Source organism: Ranitomeya imitator, chromosome 9, assembly GCF_032444005.1.
Source record: "Ranitomeya imitator isolate aRanImi1 chromosome 9, aRanImi1.pri, whole genome shotgun sequence".
Taxonomy (NCBI): domain Eukaryota; kingdom Metazoa; phylum Chordata; class Amphibia; order Anura; family Dendrobatidae; genus Ranitomeya; species Ranitomeya imitator.
The window spans coordinates 157,284,445-157,310,825 of record NC_091290.1 but is presented as its reverse complement, the minus strand read 5'-3'; the positions used below and the strand labels follow the sequence as shown (position 1 = coordinate 157,310,825).

At 51.7% G+C, this 26,381-nt stretch overlaps 1 protein-coding gene across 3 annotated transcripts in view; it reads right to left on the bottom strand.

Moving 5' to 3' along the window:
• Window positions 1-26,381, bottom strand: part of LDHD (lactate dehydrogenase D) — a 100,153-nt gene that overhangs the window by 13,370 nt on the left and 60,402 nt on the right. For all 3 annotated transcript variants that reach the window (XM_069739651.1, XM_069739652.1, XM_069739653.1), the window contains 2 exons: window positions 9,483-9,682; window positions 5,084-5,212 (listed from right to left, as the gene is read on the bottom strand). In XM_069739651.1, the coding sequence (XP_069595752.1) occupies window positions 5,084-5,212; window positions 9,483-9,682 (329 nt within the window). The remainder of the gene's footprint in view (window positions 1-5,083; window positions 5,213-9,482; window positions 9,683-26,381) is intronic.

Here is a 26,381-nt window from a genome sequence, read left to right as displayed (position 1 = left end):
ACTGTATAGGGGGCGAGGGAGAAACGCAGCACTGTATAGGGGGCGAGGGGGAACGCAGCACTGTATAGGGGGCGAGGGGAAACGCAGCACTGTATAGGGGGCGAGGGAGGAACGCAGCACTGTATAGGGGGCGAGGGGGAATGCAGCACTGTATAGGGGGCGAGGGGGAACGCAGCACTGTATAGGGGGCGAGGGGAAACGCAGCACTGTATAGGGGGCGAGGGAGGAACGCAGCACTGTATAGGGGGCGAGGGGGAACGCAGCACTGTATAGGGGGCGAGGGGGAACGCAGCACTGTATAGGGGGCGAGGGGGAACGCAGCACTGTATAGGGGCGAGGGAGAACGCAGCACTGTATAGGGGGCGAGGGGGAACGCAGCACTGTATAGGGGCGAGGGGGAACGCAGCACTGTATAAGGGGCGAGGGGGAACGCAGCACTGTATAGGGGGCGAGGGGGAAGTGCAGCACTGTATAGGGGGCGAGGGGAAGTGCAGCACTGTATAGGGGGCGAGGGGGAACGCAGCACTGTATAGGGGGCGAGGGGAAACACAGCACTGTATAGGGGGCAAGGGGAAACGCAGCACTGTATAGGGGGCGAGGTAGGAGCGCAGAACTGTATAAGGGGGAGCGCAGCACTGTATAGGGGGCGAGGGGGAAATGCAGCACTGTATAGGGGGCAAGGGGAAGGGCAGCAGTGTATAGGGGTGAGGGGAAACGCAGCACTGTATAGGGGGCAAGGGGAAGGGCAGCACTGTATAGGGGGCAAGGGGAAGGGCAGCACTGTATAGGGGGCGAGGGGAAGGGCAGCACTGTATAGGGGCGAGGGGGAACGCAGCACTGTATAGGGGGCGAGGGGGAACAGTACTGGGGGGGTGAAGGGAAATGCAGCACTGCATAGGGGGCGAGGGGAAGGGCAGCACTGTATAGGGGGCAAGGGGAAGGGCAGCACTGTATAGGGAGCAAGGGGAAGGGCAGCACTGTATAGGGGGCAAGGGGAAGGGCAGCACTGTATAGGGGCGAGGGGGAACGCAGCACTGTATAGGGGGCGAGGGGGAACAAAGCACTGAGGGGGTGAGGGTAAATGCAGCACTGCATGGGGGGCGAGGGGGAACGCAGCCCTGTATAGGGGGTGAGGGTAAATGCAGCACTGTATAGGGGGTGAGGGGAAGCGCAGCACTGTATAGGGGGCGAGGGGAAGCGCAGCACTGTATAGGGGGCAAGGGGGAACGCAGCACTGTATAGGGGGCAAGGGGGAGCACAACACTGAATAGGGGCGAGGGAAGCGCAGCACTGTATAGGGGGCGAGGGGAAACGCAGCACTGTATAGGGGGCGAGGGAGAAACGCAGCACTGTATAGAGGGCGAGGGGAAGCGCAGCACTGTATAGGGGGCGAGGGGGAACGCAGCACTGTATAGGGGGCGAGGGAGAAACGCAGCACTGTATAGGGGGCGAGGGGGAACGCAGCACTGTATAGGGGGCGAGGGGGAACGCAGCACTGTATAGGGGGCGAGGGAGAAACACAGCACTGTATAGGGGGCGAGGGGGAACGCAGCACTGTATAGGGGGCGAGGGGGAACGCAGCACTGTATAGGGGGCGAGGGAGAAACGCAGCACTGTATAGGGGGCGAGGGGGAACGCAGCACTGTATAGGGGGCGAGGGGGAACGCAGCACTGTATAGGGGGCGAGGGGGAAGTGCAGCACTGTATAGGGGGCGAGGGGAAGTGCAGCACTGTATAGGGGGCGAGGGGGAACGCACCACTGTATAGGGGGCGAGGGGAAGTGCAGCACTGTATAGGGGGCGAGGGAGAAACGCAGCACTGTATAGGGGGCGAGGGGGAACGCAGCACTGTATAGGGGGCGAGGGGAAACGCAGCACTGTATAGGGGGCGAGGGGAAACGCAGCACTGTATAGGGGGCGAGGGAGGAACGCAGCACTGTATAGGGGGCGAGGGGGAACGCAGCACTGTATAGGGGGCGAGGGGGAACGCAGCACTGTATAGGGGGCGAGGGGAAATGCAGCACTGTATAGGGGGCGAGGGGGAACGCAGCACTGTATAGGGGGCGAGGGGGAACGCAGCACTGTATAGGGGGCGAGGGGGAAGTGCAGCACTGTATAGGGGGCGAGGGGAAGTGCAGCACTGTATAGGGGGCGAGGGGGAACGCAGCACTGTATAGGGGGCGAGGGAGAAACGCAGCACTGTATAGGGGGCGAGGGGAAACGCAGCACTGTATAGGGGGCGAGGGGGAACGCAGCACTGTATAGGGGGCGAGGGGGAACGCAGCACTGTATAGGGGGCGAGGGGGAAGTGCAGCACTGTATAGGGGGCGAGGGGAAGTGCAGCACTGTATAGGGGCGAGGGGGAACGCAGCACTGTATAGGGGGCGAGGGAGAAACGCAGCACTGTATAGGGGGCGAGGGGGAACGCAGCACTGTATAGGGGGCGAGGGGAAACGCAGCACTGTATAGGGGGCGAGGGAGGAACGCAGCACTGTATAGGGGGCGAGGGGGAATGCAGCACTGTATAGGGGGCGAGGGGGAACGCAGCACTGTATAGGGGGCGAGGGGAAACGCAGCACTGTATAGGGGGCGAGGGAGGAACGCAGCACTGTATAGGGGGCGAGGGGGAACGCAGCACTGTATAGGGGGCGAGGGGGAACGCAGCACTGTATAGGGGGCGAGGGGGAACGCAGCACTGTATAGGGGCGAGGGAGAACGCAGCACTGTATAGGGGGCGAGGGGGAACGCAGCACTGTATAGGGGCGAGGGGGAACGCAGCACTGTATAAGGGGCGAGGGGGAACGCAGCACTGTATAGGGGGCGAGGGGGAAGTGCAGCACTGTATAGGGGGCGAGGGGAAGTGCAGCACTGTATAGGGGGCGAGGGGGAACGCAGCACTGTATAGGGGGCGAGGGGAAACACAGCACTGTATAGGGGGCAAGGGGAAACGCAGCACTGTATAGGGGGCGAGGTAGGAGCGCAGAACTGTATAAGGGGGAGCGCAGCACTGTATAGGGGGCGAGGGGGAAATGCAGCACTGTATAGGGGGCAAGGGGAAGGGCAGCAGTGTATAGGGGTGAGGGGAAACGCAGCACTGTATAGGGGGCAAGGGGAAGGGCAGCACTGTATAGGGGGCAAGGGGAAGGGCAGCACTGTATAGGGGGCGAGGGGAAGGGCAGCACTGTATAGGGGCGAGGGGGAACGCAGCACTGTATAGGGGGCGAGGGGGAACAGTACTGGGGGGGTGAAGGGAAATGCAGCACTGCATAGGGGGCGAGGGGAAGGGCAGCACTGTATAGGGGGCAAGGGGAAGGGCAGCACTGTATAGGGAGCAAGGGGAAGGGCAGCACTGTATAGGGGGCAAGGGGAAGGGCAGCACTGTATAGGGGCGAGGGGGAACGCAGCACTGTATAGGGGGCGAGGGGGAACAAAGCACTGAGGGGGTGAGGGTAAATGCAGCACTGCATGGGGGGCGAGGGGGAACGCAGCCCTGTATAGGGGGTGAGGGTAAATGCAGCACTGTATAGGGGGTGAGGGGAAGCGCAGCACTGTATAGGGGGCGAGGGGAAGCGCAGCACTGTATAGGGGGCAAGGGGGAACGCAGCACTGTATAGGGGGCAAGGGGGAGCACAACACTGAATAGGGGCGAGGGAAGCGCAGCACTGTATAGGGGGCGAGGGGAAGAGCAGCACTGTATAGGGGGCAATGGGGAGCGCAGCACTGTATAGGGCGCGAGGTGAAGAGCAGCACTGTATAGGGGCAAGGGGGAGCGCAGCACTGTATAGGGGGCAAGGGGAAGCGCAGCACTGTATAAGAGGCAAGGAGAAGAGCAGCACTGTATAAGGGGCAAGAGGAAGCGCAGCACTGTATAGGGGCGAGGGGGAGAGCAGCACTGTATGAGGGGCGAGAGGGAGAGTAGCACTGTATGAGGGGCGAGAGGGAGAGTAGCACTGTATGAGGGGCGAGAGGGAGAGTAGCACTGTATGAGGGGCGAGAGGGAGAGTAGCACTGTATGAGGGGAGAGGGAGAGTAGCACTGTATGAGGGGCGAGGGGAAGCGCAGCACTGTATAAGGGGGAGAGGGAGCGCAGCACTGTATAAGGGGCAAGAGGGAGAGCAGCACTGTATAAGGGGCGAGAGGGAGAGCAGCACTGTATAGGGGGCAAGGGGGAGCGCAGCACTGTATAGGGGGCAAGGGGGAGCGCAGCACTGTATAGGGGGCAAGGGGGAGCGCAGCACTGTATAAGAGGCAAGGAGAAGAGCAGCACTGTATAAGGGGCAAGGGGAAGCGCAGCACTGTATAGGGGCGAGGGGGAATGCAGCACTGTATAGGGGTGAGAGGGAGAGCAGCACTGTATGAGGGGCGAGAGGGAGAGCAGCACTGTATGAGGGGCGAGAGGGAGAGCAGCACTGTATGAGGGGCGAGAGGGAGAGCAGCACTGTATGAGGGGCGAGAGGGAGAGCAGCACTGTATAAGGGGCGAGGGGAAGCGCAGCACTGTATAAGGGGCGAGGGGAAGCGCAGCACTGTATAAGGGGCGAGAGGGAACGCAGCACTGTATAGGGGCGAGAGGGAGAGCAGCACTGTATAAGGGGCGAGAGGGAGAGCAGCACTGTATGAGGGGCGAGAGGGAGAGCAGCACTGTATGAGGGGCGAGAGGGAGAGCAGCACTGTATGAGGGGCGAGAGGGAGAGCAGCACTGTATGAGGGGCGAGAGGGAGAGCAGCACTGTATGAGGGGCGAGAGGGAGAGCAGCACTGTATGAGGGGCGAGAGGGAGAGCAGCACTGTATGAGGGGCGAGAGGGAGAGCAGCACTGTATGAGGGGCGAGAGGGAGAGCAGCACTGTATAAGGGTTGAGGGGGAAGTACAACGCTGTATAAGGGGTGAGGGGGAATACAGAACTGATGTTCAGCGCGGAGCGCTGTCTGCAGTATGGGCGAGGTTCGGCGCAGAGTCGTGTCTACAATGTGGGCGAGGTTGGGCATGGAGCCGTGTCTGCAGCGCAGTTGAGGTTGGGCACGGAGCTGTGCCTGTGGTGCGGGTGAGGGGGAGCATGTGGATACATTAGAGGTGCGATTCCTACCTGTCTGCTGCACTTGCTCCTTTACTCCGGACTCGGTACCGTGGAACTCCAGAAACAGAGTGGGAAGTGTAGGAAAACTCAGGTCATTAAATCGATTGCAGGCATCAATCATGACGTCATCTAAGAACTCTGCGGACAGACGTATGAGGCGGAGGGTCACATTAGTAAGAGGCGGAGGAGGGTCACAGATGTAGGAGGCGGAGGGTCACAGACGTAGGAAGCGGAGGGTCACAGATATAGGAGGCGGAGGGTCACAGACGTAAGAGGCGGACGATCACAGACGTAGGAGGCGGAGGGTCACAGATGTAGGAGACGTAGGGTCACAGACGTACGAGGCGGAGGGTCACAGACGTAGGAGGAGGGTCACAGACGTAGGAGGAGGCTCACAGACCTAGGAGGAGGCTCACAGACCTAGGAGGAGGCTCACAGACCTAGGAGGAGGCTCACAGACCTAGGAGGAGGCTCACAGACCTAGGAGGAGGCTCACAGACCTAGGAGGAGGCTCACAGACCTAGGAGGCGGGGGGCTCACAGACATAAGAGGCGGGGGTTACAGACGTAGGAGGCGAGGGGTCACAGATGTAGGAGGCGAGGGGTCACAGATGTAGGAGGCGAGGGGTCACAGATGTAGGAGGCCGAGGGTCACAGACGTAGGAGGTGGAGGGTCACAGATGTAGGAGGCGGAGGGTCACAGACGTAGGAGGCCGAGGGTCACAGACGTACGAGGTGGAGGGTCACAGACGTAGGAGGTGGAGGGTAACAGATGTAGGAGGCGAAGGGTCACAGACGTACGAGGTGGAGGGTCACAGACGTACGAGGTGGAGGGTCACAGACGTAGGAGGGTCACAGACCTAGGAGGCGGGGGGTTCACAGACATAAGAGGCGAAGGGTTAGAGACGTAGGAGGTGGGGGGTCACAGATGTAGGAGGCGGACGGTCACAGACGTAGGAGGCGGGGGGTCACAGACGTAGGAGGCAGAGGGTCACACGTAGGAGGCAAAGTGTGACAGATGGAGCCGGGGGTCACAGACGTAGGAGGCAGAGGTCACAGACATAGGTGGTGGAGGGTCACAGACATAGGAGCGGAGAGTCACAGATGGAGACAGGGGGGGGGGTCACAGACATAGGAGGAGGAGGGTCACAGATGGAGGCGGGGGTCACAGACGTAGGAGGCGGGGGGGTCATACACGTAGGAAGCGAAGAGTGACAGACAGAAGCGGGGGTCACAGACAAGAGGCGGAGGGTCACAGACGTAGGAGGCGGAGGATCACAGACGTAGGAGGTGGGGGTCACAGACATAGGAGGCGGGGGGTCACACATAGGAGGCGGGAGTCGTATATGTAGGAGACAGGGGAAGGGTCACAGATGTTGGAGGCGGAGGGTCACAAATATAGGAGGCAGGTGGAAGGGTCACAGATGTAGGATGCCAAGGTCAGTGTGATCTGTGGCTACAGACCTGTTCGTGCGCATGTCCACAGGCTTTGGAGATGGAGGGTGTGAGGGACAAGGGAGAATCCATTTCGGATTTTAAATTCAGGACATTTCCTTACACTCCTAAAATGTGCCTCCACCCTTGGGAATCAACAGACTCTGTTTTCTTTTAATTAAAATAGCTAGGACAAGCTCTTTTGAAGCTGTTAACTCAAGGGTGCAAGCTCTTCTGCAGCTATAGCAACCTGAACTTCTCTGTGTGACCAAGCACATGGCACAGCAAGGCTATGAGGTATGGAATCTGGAAAATGACCTATAATAACAGAATGCAATATCTCTAAAGATTAGCAGAGCACATATTCCGAATCGATGTCCCTTTCCCCATGTGCCCATATTATTTAGCCACTTGTAGCACTCTGGATTATGGAGTTATAAAGCATAGCTAGCAGTAATTACATACGGCAGTCATATTTAGTCTCTATGCGCAGGTAAAATCCAGTGGTAAAATTCAGAGCTTCGGGCGCAAAGTTATGGGCCAGCCACAGTTCTAGGCAGAAAATCATATTCTCAGACATGGGAGGAGAGAGGCTGCACCATCCAGGGGTGGGAGCAGATGTGTGAGGTAGCAGCTTAGGAGATACAGTGAGGCAAAAAAGTATTTAGTCAGTTAGCAATAGTGCAAGTTCCACCACTTAAAAAGATGAGAGGCGTCTGTAATTTACATCATAGGTAGACCTCAACTATGGGAGACAAGCTGAGAAAAAAAAATCCAGAAAATCACATTGTCTGTTTTTTTTTAACAATTTATTTGCATATTATGGTGGAAAATAAGTATTTGGTCAGAAACAAACAATCAAGATTTCTGGCTCTCACAGACCTGTAACTTCTTCTTTAAGAGTCTCCTCTTTCCTCCACTCATTACCTGTAGTAATGGCACCTGTTTAAACTTGTTATCAGTATAAAAAGACACCTGTGCACACCCTCAAACAGTCACACTCCAAACTCCACTATGGTGAAGACCAAAGAGCTGTCAAAGGACACCAGAAACAAAATCGTAGCCCTGCACCAGGCTGGGAAAACTGAATCTGCAATAGCCAACCAGCTTGGAGTGAAGAAATCAACAGTGGGAGCAATAATTAGAAAATGGAAGACATACAAGACCACTGATAATCTCCCTCAATCTGGGGCTCCACGCAATATCCCACCCCGTGGGGTCAGAATGATCACAAGAACGGTGAGCAAAAATCCCAGAACCACGCGGGGGGACCTAGTGAATGAACTGCAGAGAGCTGGGACCAATGTAACAAGGCCTACCATAAGTAACACACTACGCCACCATGGACTCAGATCCTGCAGTGCCAGACGTGTCCCACTGCTTAAGCCATTACATGTCCGGGCCCGTCTGAAGTTTGCTAGAGAGCATTTGGATGATCCAGAGGAGTTTTGGGAGAATGTCCTATGGTCTGATGAAACCAAACTGGAACTGTTTGGTAGAAACACAACTTGTCGTGTTTGGAGGAAAAAGAATACTGAGTTGCATCCATCAAACACCATACCTACTGTAAAGCATGGTGGTGGAAACATCATGCTTTGGGGCTGTTTCTCTGCAAAGGGGCCAGGACGACTGATCCGGGTACATGAAAGAATGAATGGGGCCATGTATCGTGAGATTTTGAGTGCAAACCTCCTTCCATCAGCAAGGGCATTGAAGATGAAACGTGGCTGGGTCTTTCAACATGACAATGATCCAAAGCACACCGCCAGGGCAACGAAGGAGTGGCTTCGTAAGAAGCATTTCAAGGTCCTGGAGTGGCCTAGCCAGTCTCCAGATCTCAACCCTATAGAAAACCTTTGGAGGGAGTTGAAAGTCCTTGTTGCCAAGCGAAAAGCCAAAAACATCACTGCTCTAGAGGAGATCTGCATGGAGGAATGGGCCAACATACCAACAACAGTGTGTGGCAACCTTGTGAAGACTTACAGAAAACGTGTGACCTCTGTCATTGCCAACAAAGGATATATTACAAAGTATTGAGATGAAATTTTGTTTCTGACGAAATACTTATTTTCCACCATAATATGCAAATAAAATGTTAAAAAAACAGACAATGTGATTTTCTGGATTTTTTTTCTCAGTTTGTCTCCCATAGTTGAGGTCTACCTATGATGTAAATTACAGACGCCTCTCATCTTTTTAAGTGGTGGAACTTGCACTATTGCTGACTGACTAAATACTTTTTTGCCCCACTGTATAAGCCAGCTCCTCATTTTTGGACTGGGTTTTCTGATGGCCGGAGGATACGTTAGCTGACGCAGCCCGGAAAGCCTGTAACTAAGATTTGGACCTGTGATCCATCGACGCCTCCCTGTGGTCACAAGCTACATAACAGAGTAATTGCAACCTATCTATATACCCTATCATGGTACTACACTCCTGACTGTAAATATTTGCTCTTGTATGTATAGCTGTATTTTCTAGTGCACCTCCTCGGCAATTAAATATAAAATTAATCTTGGGTTGCTCTTTTATCTCGATCCACGAATCCCCATGTGCGCACGCTCCGTTGGTCATATTATACGCTACCGCAGGGTTGGTTCCTGACCCGATATAAACCTGCTGTCAGACAGGGCTTATTTTAAATGAGGAACTGGTGGGAGAATACCGTACTGTTTTAGTGAGGAACTCTGGACTGGTAATACATATCCCCCCTCATTAACTCGTGCCTAAAAGGGAAGCCTTTCCGACGACTATTTGCCCTGACTGACCTGAGGCAAGTGGTGGCGCCAGAGAGCCGATCCTTGCCGGATCGTTATCTCCCCTCCCCCGAGGTGAGCGAAGTCGACGCCCCCCTTTTCCTGTGAGATCCCTTACAGAGAGTGAACATCTAGACCCACAGCCCTGAACGCTGAGGCCCAGAAGGTGACTCATTCCATGGCCCCAGAACGAACCTAAGGGGGAAGCAGATCACTCACCAATCCTGGCGATGGGGATTCCATTCTGTAGGATCTGGACCGTGCTGTCCACCGCAGCCTGCACGCTGGGGAAGGCGCACACTGCGCATGCAGTGGCCTCTGGCACGCCGTACAGGCGCAGCGTGGCTTCGGTTATAATCCCCAATGTTCCCTCTGAGCCCACGAATAGGCTGGTCAGGTTGTATCCAGCCGCCGTCTTCCTGCAGCAATGTGGAAAGTGTTAGGTACACGGCGCCGTGCTAAAGGATTTACCGGGGTCTCTAATGGTATCTGCAATAACATGGGAACAACGGATTACGGGTCTGTGAGGAAAATGTATGTCACGATAATGTAAAACCATAGCTGAGGGATTTTTGCACTTCTGACCATGGTCCTGAAACACATGGCAGCTGTAAAACCCCCTTTCAAAGCCACCTGTTGTCCCTCCCTTCTCTCAGGAATTCCTTTTGTCTCCAGGGTCTGAGAACGTAAATATCTCTGACCTCAGTGAATAGAACTAACCAGCCCTTTAGTGATGTCACGAGGCTGGAGTTTATAAGTCTTTACACTTAACCCAGCCTGGTTTCAGCAGTTTTTACTTAAGGAGCTGTTTCTATCCAGACCTCCTGATGCACTGGGACATTTGGGGTTCCGCCTACCAGCATGGTTTTGCCTGAAATGAACTGAGAACATGTGAGTTTTACCTTTCATATTTAATCCCTGTTATTTTTATAATTACCTTTATATATAAATTACTAGTTTTCATTCTTCCTGCTCTAAAATGTACCCTAAGTCTTCTGAAGGGAATTACGCTACTGTTTTGGGTTAGCTTCGGACCCGTTTAATCGAAGCTGGTGGCAGCATACATTTGTGCAGGCCTTTGGGAATCATTGTAGCGACGGCGTCGTTAATAATTATTGTTCCTGCCTGAGCGGGAGTAGTTATATCGCCCTCGCTGCAGCGTGCCCAATAGCCAGTACATAGCAGGCAGCCTTTCTGGCGACTAATTACCCTAGGTGCAGTACCTAATCTGACCTGAGTAAGGGGGGCGCCAGAGAGCTGCAAGTTCAAGCGGAACTGTAAGCGGGATATACATAAATCCCTGCAGTTCGTGGTATATAGAAAAGCAGTGGGATACCTAGAATAAGCCCCTGCTGTAAGCAAGAGGTCAATAGCCTTGTGTGTGGTTTTTCATCACATCGTGGAGTGGAGGGATAACTAAGATAAGCCCCCCTGCACATGTGATAGCCGTCTGTTGGCCTAAAGTCACCTCAATCCGTGACGTAGGGGTGACGGTCACGGTGTGAATCCTGACCCATTGGTGACAGCGGTCAGGGGAATCGTGACAGTACCCTAAGTATTCTGAAGGGAATTACGCTACTGTGTTGGGTTAGCTTCGGACCCATTTAACCGAAGCTGGTGGCAGCGACCGTGTGCAGACTTTTGGGTGAGGCTGTAGCGACTGCGGTGTTGATAATTATTGTTCCTGCCTGAGTGGGAGTAGTTTATCGCGTCGCTGCAGCGTGCCCAATAGCCAGTACATTGCAGGCAGCCTGTCGGGCGACCAATTACCCAGGGTGCAGTACCTAATCTGACCTGAGAGTAAGGGGGGCGCCAGAGAGCTGCAAGTTTTAAGTGGAACTGTAAGCGGGATATACATAAATCCCTGCAGTTCGTGGTATATTGCAGAGCAGTGGGATACCTAGAATAAGCCCCTGCTGTAAACTAAGAGGTCAATAGCCTTGTGTGTGTTTTTCGTCACATTGTAGCAGTGGAGGGATAACTAAGATAAGCCCCGACCCGTGAAGTAGGGGTGACGGTCACGGTGTGAATCGTGACAGGGTCTGATACAGATGAGGGATGATCTGCGGATTTATCACTCATTTTACCCATGGAGGTGAAAATCAGCAGCATAAATCCTTCTCTGAACAGAAGCTGCTCATTTCTAGCTGTGGTTTAGTGTGTTACGCTAATACTCTGATGGCCGCTGTCATGATATGTACTTTTGCCCAGTCCTGTATTTGAATAATATGCCATTTGATGTATGTAACTGTTCTCTGGTTTCTATTAGCTGTAATTTATGTATTTTCTTGGCTGGGAGTTCACCTGTAACAATGTCTCCTTCCCCCAATACTTGCTGCCCTCAGCTCTAATGTAATTAAGCTTTGTCAACATCACTAGTGGAGGAATAGCCATTCTTCCTCACAGCAGGTGGCTAGTCAAATGTACATATTACATAGACTGCCTGGAGCCCACCAGTCTAGAGTCTTCTGGTGGACCCAACCATTGAATAGAAGGTGTAACCCCTACCCCCCTTCATGGGCGGATCCCAGGAGCTCAGACAATCCATTCTTATTTTGAGATCAGATGTGAGTTGATCCTTGAAGGAGAAGGAGTGGGGATTCTTAGCTGAGGCAAGACCCCACGCCCATCTAGGACTGTGGAAGCGAACGGGGCGAAACTTGAGCTGAGGACATATCTAGTCGTTCGTGAGATTGTTTTGGGATCTCTTGGACTAATTGTGGACTATTGCTTTGTTACCTGGCACAAGGATTATCGGGAGGTGCCCCCGAACCTGTTCCACTGGACTAATTGTGGACTCTGTAGATCTACCTGCATGTGTTGTTCCAGCGTTCTTGATAATAAATCTGTTGAATCATCCCTCGGCCTGTTGTCCCTTCTTGCTCTGCCGTACACCCCGTCACAGCCGCTCTCTGCTCTCCTCATCTCCCTGCAGAGCTGTGTGTGATGACCGCTCTCTGCTCTTATCTCCCTGCAGAGCCGTGTGTGATGACCGCTCTCTGCTATCCTCATCTTACTGCAGAGCTGTGTGTGATGACCGCTCTCTGCTCTCCTCATCTTACTGCAGAGCTGTGTGTGATGACCGCTCTCTGCAGAGCAGTGTGTGATGGCCGCTCTCTGCTCTTATCTCCCTGCAGAGCTGTGTGTGATGACCGCTCTCTGCTCTCCTCATCTTACTGCAGAGCTGTGTGTGATGACCGCTCTCTGCTCTCCTCATCTCCTTGCAAAGCTGTGTGTGATGGCCGCTCTCTGCTCTCATCTCCCTGCAGAGCTGTGTGTGATGACCGCTCTCTGCTCTCCTCATCTTACTGCAGAGCTGTGTGTGATGACCACTCTCTGCTCTCCTCATCTCCTTGCAAAGCTGTGTGTGATGGCCGCTCTCTGCTCTCCTCATCTCCCTGCAGAGCTGTGTGTGATGGCCGCTCCTTGCTCTCCTCATCTTACTGCAGAGCTGTGTGTGATGACCACTCTCTGCTCTCCTCATCTCACTGCAGAGCTGTGTGTGATGGCCGCTCTCTGCTCTCATTTCACTGCTGAGCTGTGTGTGATAGCCGCTCTCTGCTCTCATCTCCCTGCAGAGCAGTGTGTGATGGCCGCTCTCTGCTCTCCCTGTAGAGCTGTGTGATGGCTGCTTTGTTCTCTGTGTAGAGCTGTCTGTGATGGCCGCTCTCTGCTCTCCCTGTAGAGTTGTGTGTGATGGCCGCTCTCTGGTCTCCCTGTAGAGCTGTGTGTGATGGCTGCTCTCTGCTCTCCCGGTAGAGCTGTGTGATGGCCGCTCTCCCTGTAGAGCTGTGTGTGATGGCTGCTCTCTGCTCTCCTCATCTTACTGCAGAGCTGTGTGTGATGACCGCTCTCTGCTCTCCTCATCTTACTGCAGAGCTGTGTGTGATGACCGCTCTCTGCTCTCCTCATCTTACTGCACAGCTGTGTGTGATGACCGCTCTCTGCAGAGCAGTGTGTGATGGCCGCTCTCTGCTCTTATGTCCCTACAGAGCTGTGTGTGATGACCGCTCTCTGCTCTCCTCATCTTACTGCAGAGCTGTGTGTGATGACCGCTCTCTGCTCTCCTCATCTCCTTGCAAAGCTGTGTGTGATGGCCGCTCTGCTCTCCTCATCTCCCTGCAGAGCTGTGTTTGATGGCCGCTCTCTGCAGAGCTGTGTGTGATGGACGCTCTCTGCTCTTATCTCCCTGCAGAGCTGTGTGTGATGACCGCTCTCTGCTCTCCTCATCTTACTGCAGAGCTGTGTGTGATGACCGCTCCTTGCTCTCCTTATCTTACTGCAGAGCTGTGTGTGATTACCGCTCTCTGCTCTCCTCATCTTACTGCAGAGCTGTGTGTGATGACCACTCTCTGCTCTCCTCATCTCACTGCAGAGCTGTGTGTGATGGCCGCTCTCTGCTCTCCTCATTTCACTGCTGAGCTGTGTGTGATAGCCGCTCTCTGCTCTCCTCATCTCCCTGCAGAGCTGTGTGATGGCCGCTCTCTGCTCTCCTCATCTCTCTGCAGAGCAGTGTGTGATGGCCGCTCTCTGCTCTCCCTGTAGAGCTGTGTGATGGCTGCTTTGTTCTCTGTGTAGAGCTGTGTGTGATGGCCGCTCTCTGCTCTCCCTGTAGAGCTGTGTGTGATGGCCGCTCTCTGCTCTCCCTGTAGAGCTGTGTGTGATGGCCGCTCTCTGCTCTCCCTGTAGAGCTGTGTGTGATGGCCGCTCTCCCTGTAGAGCTGTGTGCGATGGCCGCTCTCTGCTCTCCCTGTAGAGCTGTGTGATGGCCGCTCTCTCTGTAGAGCTGTGTGTGATGGCCGCTCTCTGCTCTCCCTGTAGAGCTGTGTGATGGCTGCTTTGTTCTCTGTGTAGAGCTGTGTGTGATGGCCGCTCTCTCTGTAGAGCTGTGTGTGATAGCCGCTCTCTGCTCGCCCTGTAGAGCTGTGTGTGATGGCTGCTCTCTGCTCTCCCTGTAGATCTGTGTGATGCTCTCTGTTCTCCGTGTAGAGCTGTGTGTGATGGCCGCTCTCTGCTCTCCCTGTAGAGCTGTGTGTGATGGCCGCTGTCTGCTCTCCCAGTAGAGCTGTGTGATGGCTGCTCTCCCTGTAGAGCTGTGTGATGGCTGCTCTCTGCTCTCCCGGTAGAGCTGTGTGTGATGGCCGCTCTCTGCTCTCCCGGTAGAGCTGTGTGTGATGGCCGCTCTCTGCTCTCCCGGTAGAGCTGTGTGATGGCCGCTCTCCCTGTAGAGCTGTGTGATGGCCGCTCTCTGCTCTCCCTGTAAAGCTGTGTGTGATGGCCGCTCTCCCTTTAGAGCTGTGTGTGATGGCCGCTTTCCCTGTAGAGCTGTGTGTGATGGCCGCTCTCTGCTCTCCCTGTAGAGCTGTGTGTGATGGCCGCTCTCTGCTCTCCCTGTAGAGCTGTGTGTGATGGCCGCTCTCTGCTCTCCCTGTAGAGCTGTGTGTGATGGCCGCTCTCTGCTCTCCCTGTAGAGCTGTGTGTGATGGCCGCTCTCTGCTCTCCCTGTAGAGCTGTGTGTGATGGCCGCTCTCCCTGTAGAGCTGTGTGTGATGGCCGCTCTCCCTGTAGAGCTGTGTGCGATGGCCGCTCTCTGCTCTCCCTGTAGAGCTGTGTGATGGCCGCTCTCTCTGTAGAGCTGTGTGTGATAGCCGCTCTCTGCTCGCCCTGTAGAGCTGTGTGTGATGGCCGCTCTCTGCTCTCCCTGTAGAGCTGTGTGTGATGGCCGCTCTCTGCTCTCCCTGTAGAGCTGTGTGTGATGGCCGCTCTCTGCTCTCCCTGTAGAGCTGTGTGTGATGGCCGCTCTCTGCTCTCCCTGTAGAGCTGTGTGTGATGGCCGCTCTCTGCTCTCCTTGTAGAGCTGTGTGTGATGGCCGCTCTCTGCTCTCCCTGTAGAGCTGTGTGTGATGGCCGCTCTCTGCTCTCCCTGTAGAGCTGTGTGTGATGGCCGCTCTCCCTGTAGAGCTGTGTGCGATGGCCGCTCTCTGCTCTCCCTGTAGAGCTGTGTGATGGCCGCTCTCTCTGTAGAGCTGTGTGTGATAGCCGCTCTCTGCTCACCCTGTAGAGCTGTGTGTGATGGCCGCTCTCTGCTCTCCCTGTAGAGCTGTGTGATGGCCGCTCTCTCTGTAGAGCTGTGTGTGATAGCCGCTCTCTGCTCTCTCTGTAGAGCTGTGTGTGATAGCCGCTCTCTGCTCTCCCTGTAGAGCTGTGAGTGATGGCCGCTCTCTGCTCTCCCTGTAGAGCTGTGTGATGGCCGCTCTCTGCTCGCCCTGTAGAGCTGTGTGATGGCCGCTCTCTGCTCTCCCTGTAGAGCTGTGTGATGGCCGCTCTCTGCTCTCCCTGTAGAGCTGTGTGATGGCTGCTTTGTTCTCGGTGTAGAGCTGTGTGTGATGGCCGCTCTCTGCTCTCCCTGTAGAGCTGTGTGATGGCCGCTCTCTGCTCTCCAGGTAGAGCTGTGTGATGGCCGCTCTCTGCTCTCTCTGTAGAGCTGTGTGTGATAGCCGCTCTCTGCTCACCCTGTAGAGCTGTGTGTGATGGCCGCTCTCTGCTCTCCCTGTAGAGCTGTGAGTGATGGCCGCTCTCTGCTCTCCCTGTAGAGCTGTGTGATGGCCGCTCTCTGCTCGCCCTGTAGAGCTGTGTGATGGCCGCTCTCTGCTCTCCCTGTAGAGCTGTGTGATGGCCGCTCTCTGCTCTCCCTGTAGAGCTGTGTGATGGCTGCTTTGTTCTCGGTGTAGAGCTGTGTGTGATGGCCGCTCTCTGCTCTCCCTGTAGAGCTGTGTGATGGCCGCTCTCTGCTCGCCCTGTAGAGCTGTGTGATGGCTGCTCTCTGCTCTCCCTGTAGAGCTGTGTGATGGCCGCTCTCTGCTCTCCCTGTAGAGCTGTGTGATGGCTGCTTTGTTCTCGGTGTAGAGCTGTGTGTGATAGCCGCTCTCTGCTCTCTCTGTAGAGCTGTGTGTGATAGCCGCTCTCTGCTCTCCCTGTAGAGCTGTGAGTGATGGCCGCTCTCTGCTCTCCCTGTAGAGCTGTGTGATGGCTGCTCTCTGCTCTCCCTGTAGAGCTGTGTGATGGCCGCTCTCTGCTCTCCCTGTAGAGCTGTGTGATGGCCGCTCTCTGCTCTCCCTGTAGAGCTGTGTGATGGCCGCTCTCTGCTCTCCAGGTAGAGCTGTGTGATGGCCGCTCTCTGCTGGATCTAGTCCTGTCACATAGATCAGGGGAGGTAATAGACTATTTTCAATCAAACATTTACAAGGGGAAATACCAAAACCTGGGACTTTAGGAAAGCTGATTTCAATAAATTAGGGGAAGAGCTTAATGATGTAGACTGGGATCACGTCATGGTAACTGGGGATACCGACCATAAATGGGGCAGTTTAAGCAAAAGCTACTAGAATCCTGCAGGAAACGTGTACCCTCTGCTAATAAAATGTGAAGGAATAAAATGAAACCAGTATGATAAATCAGACAGTACAAAGTTTAACCCTTTAACGACTGCCAATATGCTTTATAACAGCGTCAGATAAGGAGTCTTATTTCTCAGCGCCGCTTTTTAATGGCGCTGAGAAATAAGTGTATAGCGCCCCCCAGTGTCGGAAAATCTCTGGGGTCTTGGCTACCCGGAGAACATAATTCAGGTCGGCTTTTCCCATTCCCAGTCTCCGAATAACGGCGATCACAAAAAAAGTCTGTTTTTCCATTAATTTCACTCTCCTCTGATATGATCCAGCATACCAGAAGAGAGAGAAATGTGATCCCCCGAGCATCCCCGGACCCTACTGCTCCATCCTCAGGCCTCTCCGCGTCATCTTCCTGGAAACTAAATGGTGGATGCATGCGCAGCGCGCCCGCTGTGATCTGCCGGCTGGCACTCAGAAACAATAGATTTTTCCTATTGGTTCATTTTGATCACTTTGATAGACCCTATCACAGTGATCAAAATAAAAAATAGTAAATCAAATCCCTCTTTGTCACCCCCTTAGTTAGATAAAAATAATAAAATAACATAGTTCAGCCTATATTCCATCATAATAAATTCTCAGATCTACGTCCTTCTACAGAACCTAATAATTGTATGATACAATATTGTTCTGCTCCAGGAAGACATCCAGGCCTCTCTTGAACCCCTCGACTGAGTTCGCCATCACCACCTCCTCAGGCAAGCAATTCCAGATTCTCACTGCCCTAACAGTAAAGAATCCTCTTCTATGTTGGTGGAAAAATACATACGCTACTCACCTGGTAGCAGTGTTTTTTCAGGAGCCATGACAGCACAACGAGAGAGGGGATCCGCCCTTCAGGGACAGGAAACCTACAGACATAAAAAGGGCGGTACCTCTCTCCCACGTCAGTTGTTTCCAGAGCATGAGAGGACCACCTTGGTTAGTAACACAGATGCAGCATGTATATAAATACATTTTATTATGCCAGTGAACATGGAATTTAACGCAAAACCAACAGGGTATTGAAACATCCAAAAATATAGGGTAGGGAATCTAAGGGTGCTGTCATGGCTCCTGAAAAAACACTGCTACCAGGTGAGTAGCGTACGTATTTATTCAGTCGCCATGACAGCACAACGAGAGACTTTCAGAGACGAAAGATTTAGGGGGGGATAATAGCTTCTAGCACTCTTCTCCCAAACGTGAGGTCCGAGGAACTACCCAGATCTAATCTGTAGTGTCTAAGGGTACCGTCACACTATGCCATTTTGATCGCTACGACGGTACGATTCGTGACGTTCCAGCGATATCGTTACGATATCGCTGTGTCTGACACGCAGCAGCGATCAGGGATCCTGCTGATAATCGTACGTCGTAGCAGATCGTATGGAACTTTCTTTCATCGCTGGATCTCCCGCTGTCATCGCTAGATCGGTGTGTGTGACACCGATCTAGCGATGCGATCCAGCGATGCGTTCGCTTGTAACCAGGGTAAACATCGGGTAACTAAGCGCAGGGCCGCGCTTAGTAACCCGATGTTTACCCTGGTTACAAGTGTAAAACTAAAAAAAAAACAAACAGCACATACTTACATTCTGGTGTCCGTCAGGTCCCTTGCCGTCTGCTTCCCGCACTGTGACTGCCGGCCGTAAAGTGAAAGCAGAGCACAGCGGTGACGTCACCGCTGTGCTTTCACTTTCACTTTACGGCCGGCAGTCACAGAGCGGGAAGCAGACGGCAAGGGACGTGACGGACACCAGATGTAAGTATGTGCTGTTTTTTTTTTTTTTAGTTTTACACTTGTAACCAGGGTAAACATCGGGTTACTAAGCGCGGTCCTGCGCTTAGTTACCTGATGTTTACCCTGGTTACCCAGGACCTCGGCATCGTTGGTCGCTGGAGAGCTGTCTGTGTGACAGCTCCCCAGCGACCACACTACGATTTACCTACGATCACGGCCAGGTCATATCGCTGGTCGTGATCGTAGGTAAATCGTATAGTGTGACGGTACCCTAAGAAAGGTAGAAGGAGAAGACCATGTGGCCGCCTTAAATATGTCTTCGATCGATACCTCTGACCTCTCCGCCCAGGAAGATGCTACGGCCCGCGTGGAGTGTGCCTTTATACCATCTGGAACTTCGTTGCCACCTGCTGTATAAGCGAGAGAGATCGCCTCCCTAATCCATCTGGCTAGAGTGTTTTTAGATACCCTAAGACCCTTCCTCACCCCTTGATAGGCTACAAATAAAGAGTTATCTTTTTTCCAGGCATCTGAAACTTCAATATATCTAAGGAGGCATCTTCTCACATCTAAACAATGAAATTTACGTTCTTTATCGTTAGCAGGGTTGGAGCAAAAAGAGGGTAGGACTACCTCCTATACCCTGTGAAATTTTGACGCAACTTTAGGAAGATATAGGGGATCGGGTTTCAATATTACCCTATCCTCCCTAACCTGCATGTATGGTGGATGTCTGGAGAGTGCCTGCAGATCACTAACCCTTCTAGCAGATGTGAGAGCAACCAACAGGGCTGTTTTGATTGAAAGGATCTTTACAGGGATGGTATCAATGGGCTCGAATGGGGCTTGCGTTAGAGCTGAGAGTACGAAATTTAGGTCCCATGGGACTAACCTTTGTTTAACAATTGGTCTAGACCTAGTGACTGCTTTAAAAAATCTAGAAATCCAGTGATTACTGGCTAAATTAAGATTATATAATGCTCCTAGCGCTGACACCTGAACTCTAAGAGTACTTGTGGCCAAGCCCATTTCTAGGCCTTTTTGTAAAAATTTGAGAATCTGGTTTATACATGGTTTTTGGTCAATTTGAGCCCCTGAATATGATAAAAATTTTCTCCACACTCTAACATAAATGCTCGTTGTAGAGGGTTTCCTACTTTTAAGGAGTGTATTTATCAGATTCTGAGAGAATCCTTTTCCCCTCAGTAAGGACCTCTCAAGTTCCATGCCGCTAGGTGTCAGTTGGCTACTTGAGGATGGAGGATTGGCCCCTGGGAGAGCAGATCTGGTAGCTCTGGAAGAATCCATGGTTGGCAGACAGACATCTTCCTCAGCCAAGGAAACCAAGCCCTCTTGGGCCAAAATGGGGCTATCAAGATTACCTGGGCCCTGTCCTCCCGAATCTTCCTCAGAACTAAAGGAATCAGATTTAGAGGGGGAAAAGCATATGCGAGCCTGAAGCGCCAAGATATCAGCAGAGCGTCCACAGCGTATGGGTTGTCTTTTGGATTTAGGGAGCAGAATTGGTGTAATTTTTTGTTCCCCCTGCTGGCAAAAAGGTCTATCTCCGGACAACCCCATAACTGAATTATCTGGTTGAAAATGGCTGGATTTAACGACCACTCTCCCTGTCTGAGCATGTTGCGGCTTAGATAGTCGGCTTTGGTATTGATACTTCCTTTTATATGAAGCGCCGTCAGGGAGAGAAGATGTACTTGGGCCACCTGAAAGATATGATTTGCGACCTCCATCAATGAACTGGATCGCGTGCCACCTTGACGATTAATGTAGGCCACAGTTACCCGATTGTCTGACAATAGCCTGACGTGTCGACCCTGTAGGGGTACAAGGAATTTATTTAAGGCATGTTTTACCGCCAACAGCTCTTTCAAGTTGGAGGAAGAGTCCTGTTCAGACTGAGACCATAGTCCCTGAACCCAATCCTCCCCTAAGTGAGCCCCCCACCCCTTGGGGCTAGCGTCCGTAGTTAATACTCTAGATATATGATTTATCCAAGGGACCCCCCTGCGTAGATTCGAAGTGTGAGTCCACCAACCAAGAGAATGTGTAGTCTCCGTAGAAAGTGTGAATTTACTGTCGAGGTGAGCTCTTAGACGACGGGAATTGTGTAGCACGTCCCACTGTAGAGTCCTTGTGTGGAACTGTGCCCAGAGAACCGCCGGGATACAGGACGTAAGAGAACCCAAGATCGACATCGCACTTCTGACCGATACTAAGGGATTATTTATTGCCCTGGTGACCAACTGCTTAACCTTAGCAACTTTTGCGTCCGGCAGGCGACATTCCTGCTGACTAGAGTCTATAACATATCCCAGGAACTCTTGTACTTTTAGGGGCTGAAGGCGCGACTTTTTGATATTGACTATCCAGCCCAATTTGTGTAACGCATTCATGACCTTTTGTAGTTGGTCTTTGCAATGCGACTCAGAATGACCCACAATTAGCAAATCATCCAGGTAAGGGACTATCAATATATCCTGTTCATGCAAGTGCGCCATAACCTCCACCATGATTTTTGTGAACACCCGGGGTGCAATTGCGACTCCGAAGGGAAGTGCCTGATATTGATAATGTTCTATCGTGCCAGCTAGTGAAACCGCCACCCTAAGAAACCTCTGATGATCTATATGTATTGGTATATGGTAATAGGCGTCTTTGAGATCTAAGACAACCATAAAACAATGGTTAAAGAGTAATTTTACTGCTGTCTTGACCGACTCCATTTTGAAGGAGGGTATCAACAAAAAATTGTTCAGGCCTTTCAAATTGATAATGGTGCGATATGAACCATCAGGTTTTTTGACCAGGAACAGAGGGGAATAAAACCCCCTACCTTCCTCGCCTGTAGGGACTTTGATTAGAACTTTCTTCCGTTGGAGTTCCCGGACCTCAGACTCCAGCGCCAACTGCTCTGTAGAGGAGGAACGAACAGGTGTCAACATAAATTTGTCCCGAGGAGTATGGTGGAAGTCAAAGGTTAGGCCCTCCGCCACAATGCTTAGAATCCATGGATTGTTTGTAATCCGCACCCAGGCTGGGTAGAAGGCCGAAAGCCTACCCCCCACCTGGTCCGCTAGTCATTGCGGTTTCTTAACATCTCGTGAAGGATTAAACATAAATCCTCTACCCCTCCTTCTGCTGCTGTCGTATCTAGTAGATTCTCTGTTAGAGTCTCTATATGGTCTTCTGCGGTTAGACCATCCTCTATTATAGTCCCGTCTGTAGAAGGGTCTTCATAGGAAGTGAAAGCGTTTTTTATTATCCCCTGCTTTTTCCAATAGCTCGTCTAGGACCGGTCCGAATAAGTGAGCTCCTTCACAGGGAATGCTACATGATTTTGTTCTGGCTTGTAAGTCCCCTGGCCAGCATTTTATCCATAGCGCTCTCCGGGCTGCATTGGATAACGCCGAGGACCTGGCAGCCAACCTGACAGAGTCTGCTGATGCATCCGAAAGGAAAGCTGCGGCATCCTGGATTATAGGCATAGAGGACAATATTTCCGTCCTAGGGACATTATCCCTGAGCTGATCTTCGAGGTGACCTAACCATACCATCAAGGACCGAGCGGTACAGGTGGCTGCTATAGCTGGCCTCAAGGACCCCGCCGAAGTCTCCCAAGCTCCTTTAAGGAAGATGTCGGCTTTTCTATCTAATGGGTCCTTCAAGTTCCCCAAGTCGTCAAAGGGGAGAGATGTTTTCTTGCATGCCTTGGCGACTGCCGCATCCAGTTTCGGAACTTTATCCCATGAGGATGAAGCTGCCTCCTCAAAGGGATACCTTCTTTTAAAGGCTGGTGGAAGCGATCCCTTCCTTTCTGGTTTCTTCCATTCCTTTGAGATTAGCGACTTGATTTTGTCAATCACTGGAAAGGCTCTTCGGGATTTCCGCTCAATACCTTTGAACATAACATCCTGAATGGAACATTCTGACTAGGTATCTTCTATCCCCATTGTGCTGTTAACTGCTTTAACTAGATGGTTAACCCTATCTAGGGACAAACAGGCTCGACTAGACTCCAGATCCTCAGAGGAGGAAGTAGACGGAAGAGACCCTGAGCTCAGTTCACCTGAGTCCGAATTTACATCAGATAAAGGGGATGATCTTTTAACTTCCGTTCCCCGAGACTTGGATCTCACGGAACCTTTAATTTCCTGTCTAACCATCTCTCTTATTATAGAGGTCAGATCAGGCGCCTCCTCCTCCAGCAGGCGTTGGATACATATTTTACACAACTTTTTCAAATGCCCATCCGGAAGCAGCTCTGCACATTCGGCACACTGCCTATGTTTGGCTTTGGACAAACTTTTCCTCCCCTGATAGAGGAAAAAAAACAAGGGGAATACAATCATCACTAAGTGGACTTTCACGAAGATCACTTACCCCGTCCAGTAATGAGTGGTACCGTAGATGGGGGGTCCTTCGTAGCCGGCAAATCCTTACGGCTTGAGGACTTTGGTATAGAAATCCAAGCCTCCTTAGCTCCACCAGCGCGGCTACTGCCACTAAACCGACGCTGGGAGCTTCTTCGAGGCTTATCTGATTGCTGGTGCTGCTGCTGCGGCTCCTGCTGCTGGCTGTCGATAGTCCCTTCTGGCGACTCCATTATGGAATGGGCAAGGAACACTGACCATCCCAGCTTGCAGCATTAACCCCTTCATGACCCAGCCTATTTTGACCTTAAAGACCTTGCCGTTTTTTGCAATTCTGACCAGTGTCCCTTTATGAGGTAATAACTCAGGAACGCTTCAACGGATCCTAGCGGTTCTGAGATTGTTTTTTCGTGACATATTGGAGTACGCTGATATCTCATATGTGGGGGTAAACCACTGTTTGGGCGCACGGCAGGGCTTGGAAGGGAAGGAGCGCCATTTGACTTTTTGAATCAAAAATTGGCTCCACTCTTTAGCGGACACCATGTCACGTTTGGAAAGCCCCCGTGTGCCTAAAAATTGGAGCTCCCCCACAAGTGACCCCATTTTGGAAACTAGACATCCCAAGGAACTTATCTAGATGCATAGTGAGCACTTTGAACCCCCAGGTGCTTCACAAATTGATCCGTAAAAATGAAAAAGTACTTTTTTTTTCACAAAAAAATTCTTTTAGCCTCAATTTTTTCATTTTCACATGGGCAACAGGATAAAATGGATCCTAAAATGTGTTGGGCAATTTCTCCTGAGTACGCCGATACCTCATATGTGGGGGTAAACCACTGTTTGGGCACATGGTAAGGCTCGGAAGGGAAGGAGCGCCATTTGACTTTTTGAATGAAAAATTATTTCCATCGTTAGCGGACACCATGTCGCGTTTGGATAGCTCCTGTGTGCCTAAACATTGGCGCTCCCCCACAAGTGACCCCATTTTGGAAACTAGACCCCCCAAGGAACTTATCTAGATGCATATTGAGCACTTTAAACCCCCAGGTGCTTCACAGAAGTTTATAACGCAGAGCCATGAAAATAAAAAATAATTTTTCTTTCCTCAAAAATGATTTTTTAGCCTGGAATTTCCTATTTTGCCAAGGATAATAGGAGAAATTGGACCCCAAATATTGTTGTCCAGTTTGTCCTGAGTATGCTGATACCCCATATGTGGGGGTAAACCACTGTTTGGGCGCACGGCAGGGCTCGGAAGGGATGGCACGCCATTTGGCTTTTTAAATGGAAAATTAGCTCCAATCATTAGCGGACACCATGTCACGTTTGGAGAGCCCCTGTGTGCCTAAACATTGGAGATCCCCCAGAAATGACACCATTTTGGAAACTAGACCCCCAAAGGAACTAATCTAGATGTGTGGTGAGGACTTTGAACCCCCAAGTGCTTCACAGAAGTTTATAACGCAGAGCCATGAAAATAAAAAAAAAAAATTATTTTATCAAAAATGATCTTTTAGCCTGCAATTTTTTATTTTCCCAAGGGTAACAGGAGAAATTTGACCCCAAAAGTTGTTGTCCAGTTTCTCCTGAGTACGCTGATACCCCATATGTGGGGGTAAATCACTGTTTGGGCACATGCCGGGGCTCGGAAGTGAAGTAGTGACGTTTTGAAATGCAGACTTTGATGGAATGCTCTGTGGGCGTCACGTTGCGTTTGCAGAGCCCCTGATGTAGCTTAACAGTAGAAACCCCCCACAAGTGACCCCATTTTGGAAACTAGACCCCCAAAGGAAATTATCTAGATGTGTGGTGAGCACTTTGAACCCCCAAGTGCTTCATAGAAGTTTATAATGCAGAGCCGTGAAAATAATAAATACGTTTTCTTTCCTCAAAAATAATTATTTAGCCCAGAACTTTTTATTTTCCCAAGGGTTACAGAAGAAATTGGACCCCAAAAGTTGTTGTCCAGTTTCTCCTGAGTACGCTGATACCCCATATGAGGGGGTAAACCACTGTTTGGGCACATGCCGAGGCTCGGAAGTGAAGTAGTGACGTTTTGAAATGCAGACTTTGATGGAATGCTCTGCGGGCGTCACGTTGCGTTTGCAGAGCCCCTGATGTGGCTTAACAGTAGAAACCCCCCACAAGTGACCCCATTTTGGAAACTAGACCCCGAAAGGAACTTATCTAGATGTGTGGTGAGCACTTTGAACCCCCAAGCGCTTCATAGAAGTTTATAATGCAGAGCCGTGAAAATAATAAATACGTTTTCTTTCCTCAAAAATAATTATTTAGCCCAGAATTTTTTATTTTCCCAAGGGTTACAGGAGAAATTGGACCCCAAAAGTTGTTGTCCAGTTTCTCCTGAATACGCTGATACCCCATGAGTGGGGGTAAACCACTGTTTGGGCACACGTCGGGGCTCAGAAGGGAAGTAGTGACTTTTGAAATGCAGACTTTGATGGAATGGTCTGCGGGTGTCACGTTGCGTTTGCAGAGCCCCTGGTGTGCCTAAACAGTAGAAACCCCCACAAGTGACCCCATTTTAGAAACTAGACCCCCCAAGGAACTTATCTAGATATGTGGTGAGCACTTTGAACCCCCAAGTGCTTCACAGACGTTTACAACGCAGAGCCGTGAAAATAAAAAATCATTTTTCTTTCCTCAAAAATGATGTTTTAGCAAGCATTTTTTTAGATTCACAAGGGTAACAGGAGAAATTGGACCCCAGTAATTGTTGCGCAGTTTGTCCTGAGTAGACTGATACCCCATATGTGGGGGTAAACCACTGTTTGGGCACACTTCAGGGCTCGGAAGTGAGGGAGCACCATTTGACTTTTTGAATACGAGATTGGCTGGAATCAATGGTGGCGCCATGTTGCGTTTGGAGACCCCTGATGTGCCTAAACAGTGGAAACCCCTCAATTCTACCTCCAACACACCCCTAACCCTTATCCCAACTGTAGCCGTAACCCTAATCACAACCCTAACCGCAACACACCCCTAACCCTAACCCCAACACACCCCTAACCCTAACCACAACCCTAATTCCAACCCTAACCCTAAGGCTATGTGCCCACGTTGCGGATTCGTGTGAGATATTTCCGCACCATTTTTGAAAAATCCGCGGGTAAAAGGCACTGCGTTTTACCTGCGGATTTTCCGCGGATTTCCAGTGTTTTTTGTGCGGATTTCACCTGCGGATTCCTATTGAGGAACAGGTGTAAAACGCTGCGGAATCCGCACAAAGAATTGACATGCTGCGGAAAATACAATGCAGCGTTTCCGCGCGGTATTTTCCGCACCATGGGCACAGCGAATTTGGTTTTTCATATGTTTACATGGTACTGTAAACCTGATGGAAAACTGCTGCGAATCCGCAGCCAAATCCGCACCGTGTGCACATAGCCTAATTCTAAAGGTATGTGCACACGCTGCGGAAAACGCTGCGGATCCGCAGCAGTTTCCCATGAGTTTACAGTTCAATGTAAACCTATGGGAAACAAAAATCGCTGTACACATGCTGCGGAAAAACTGCACGGAAACGCAG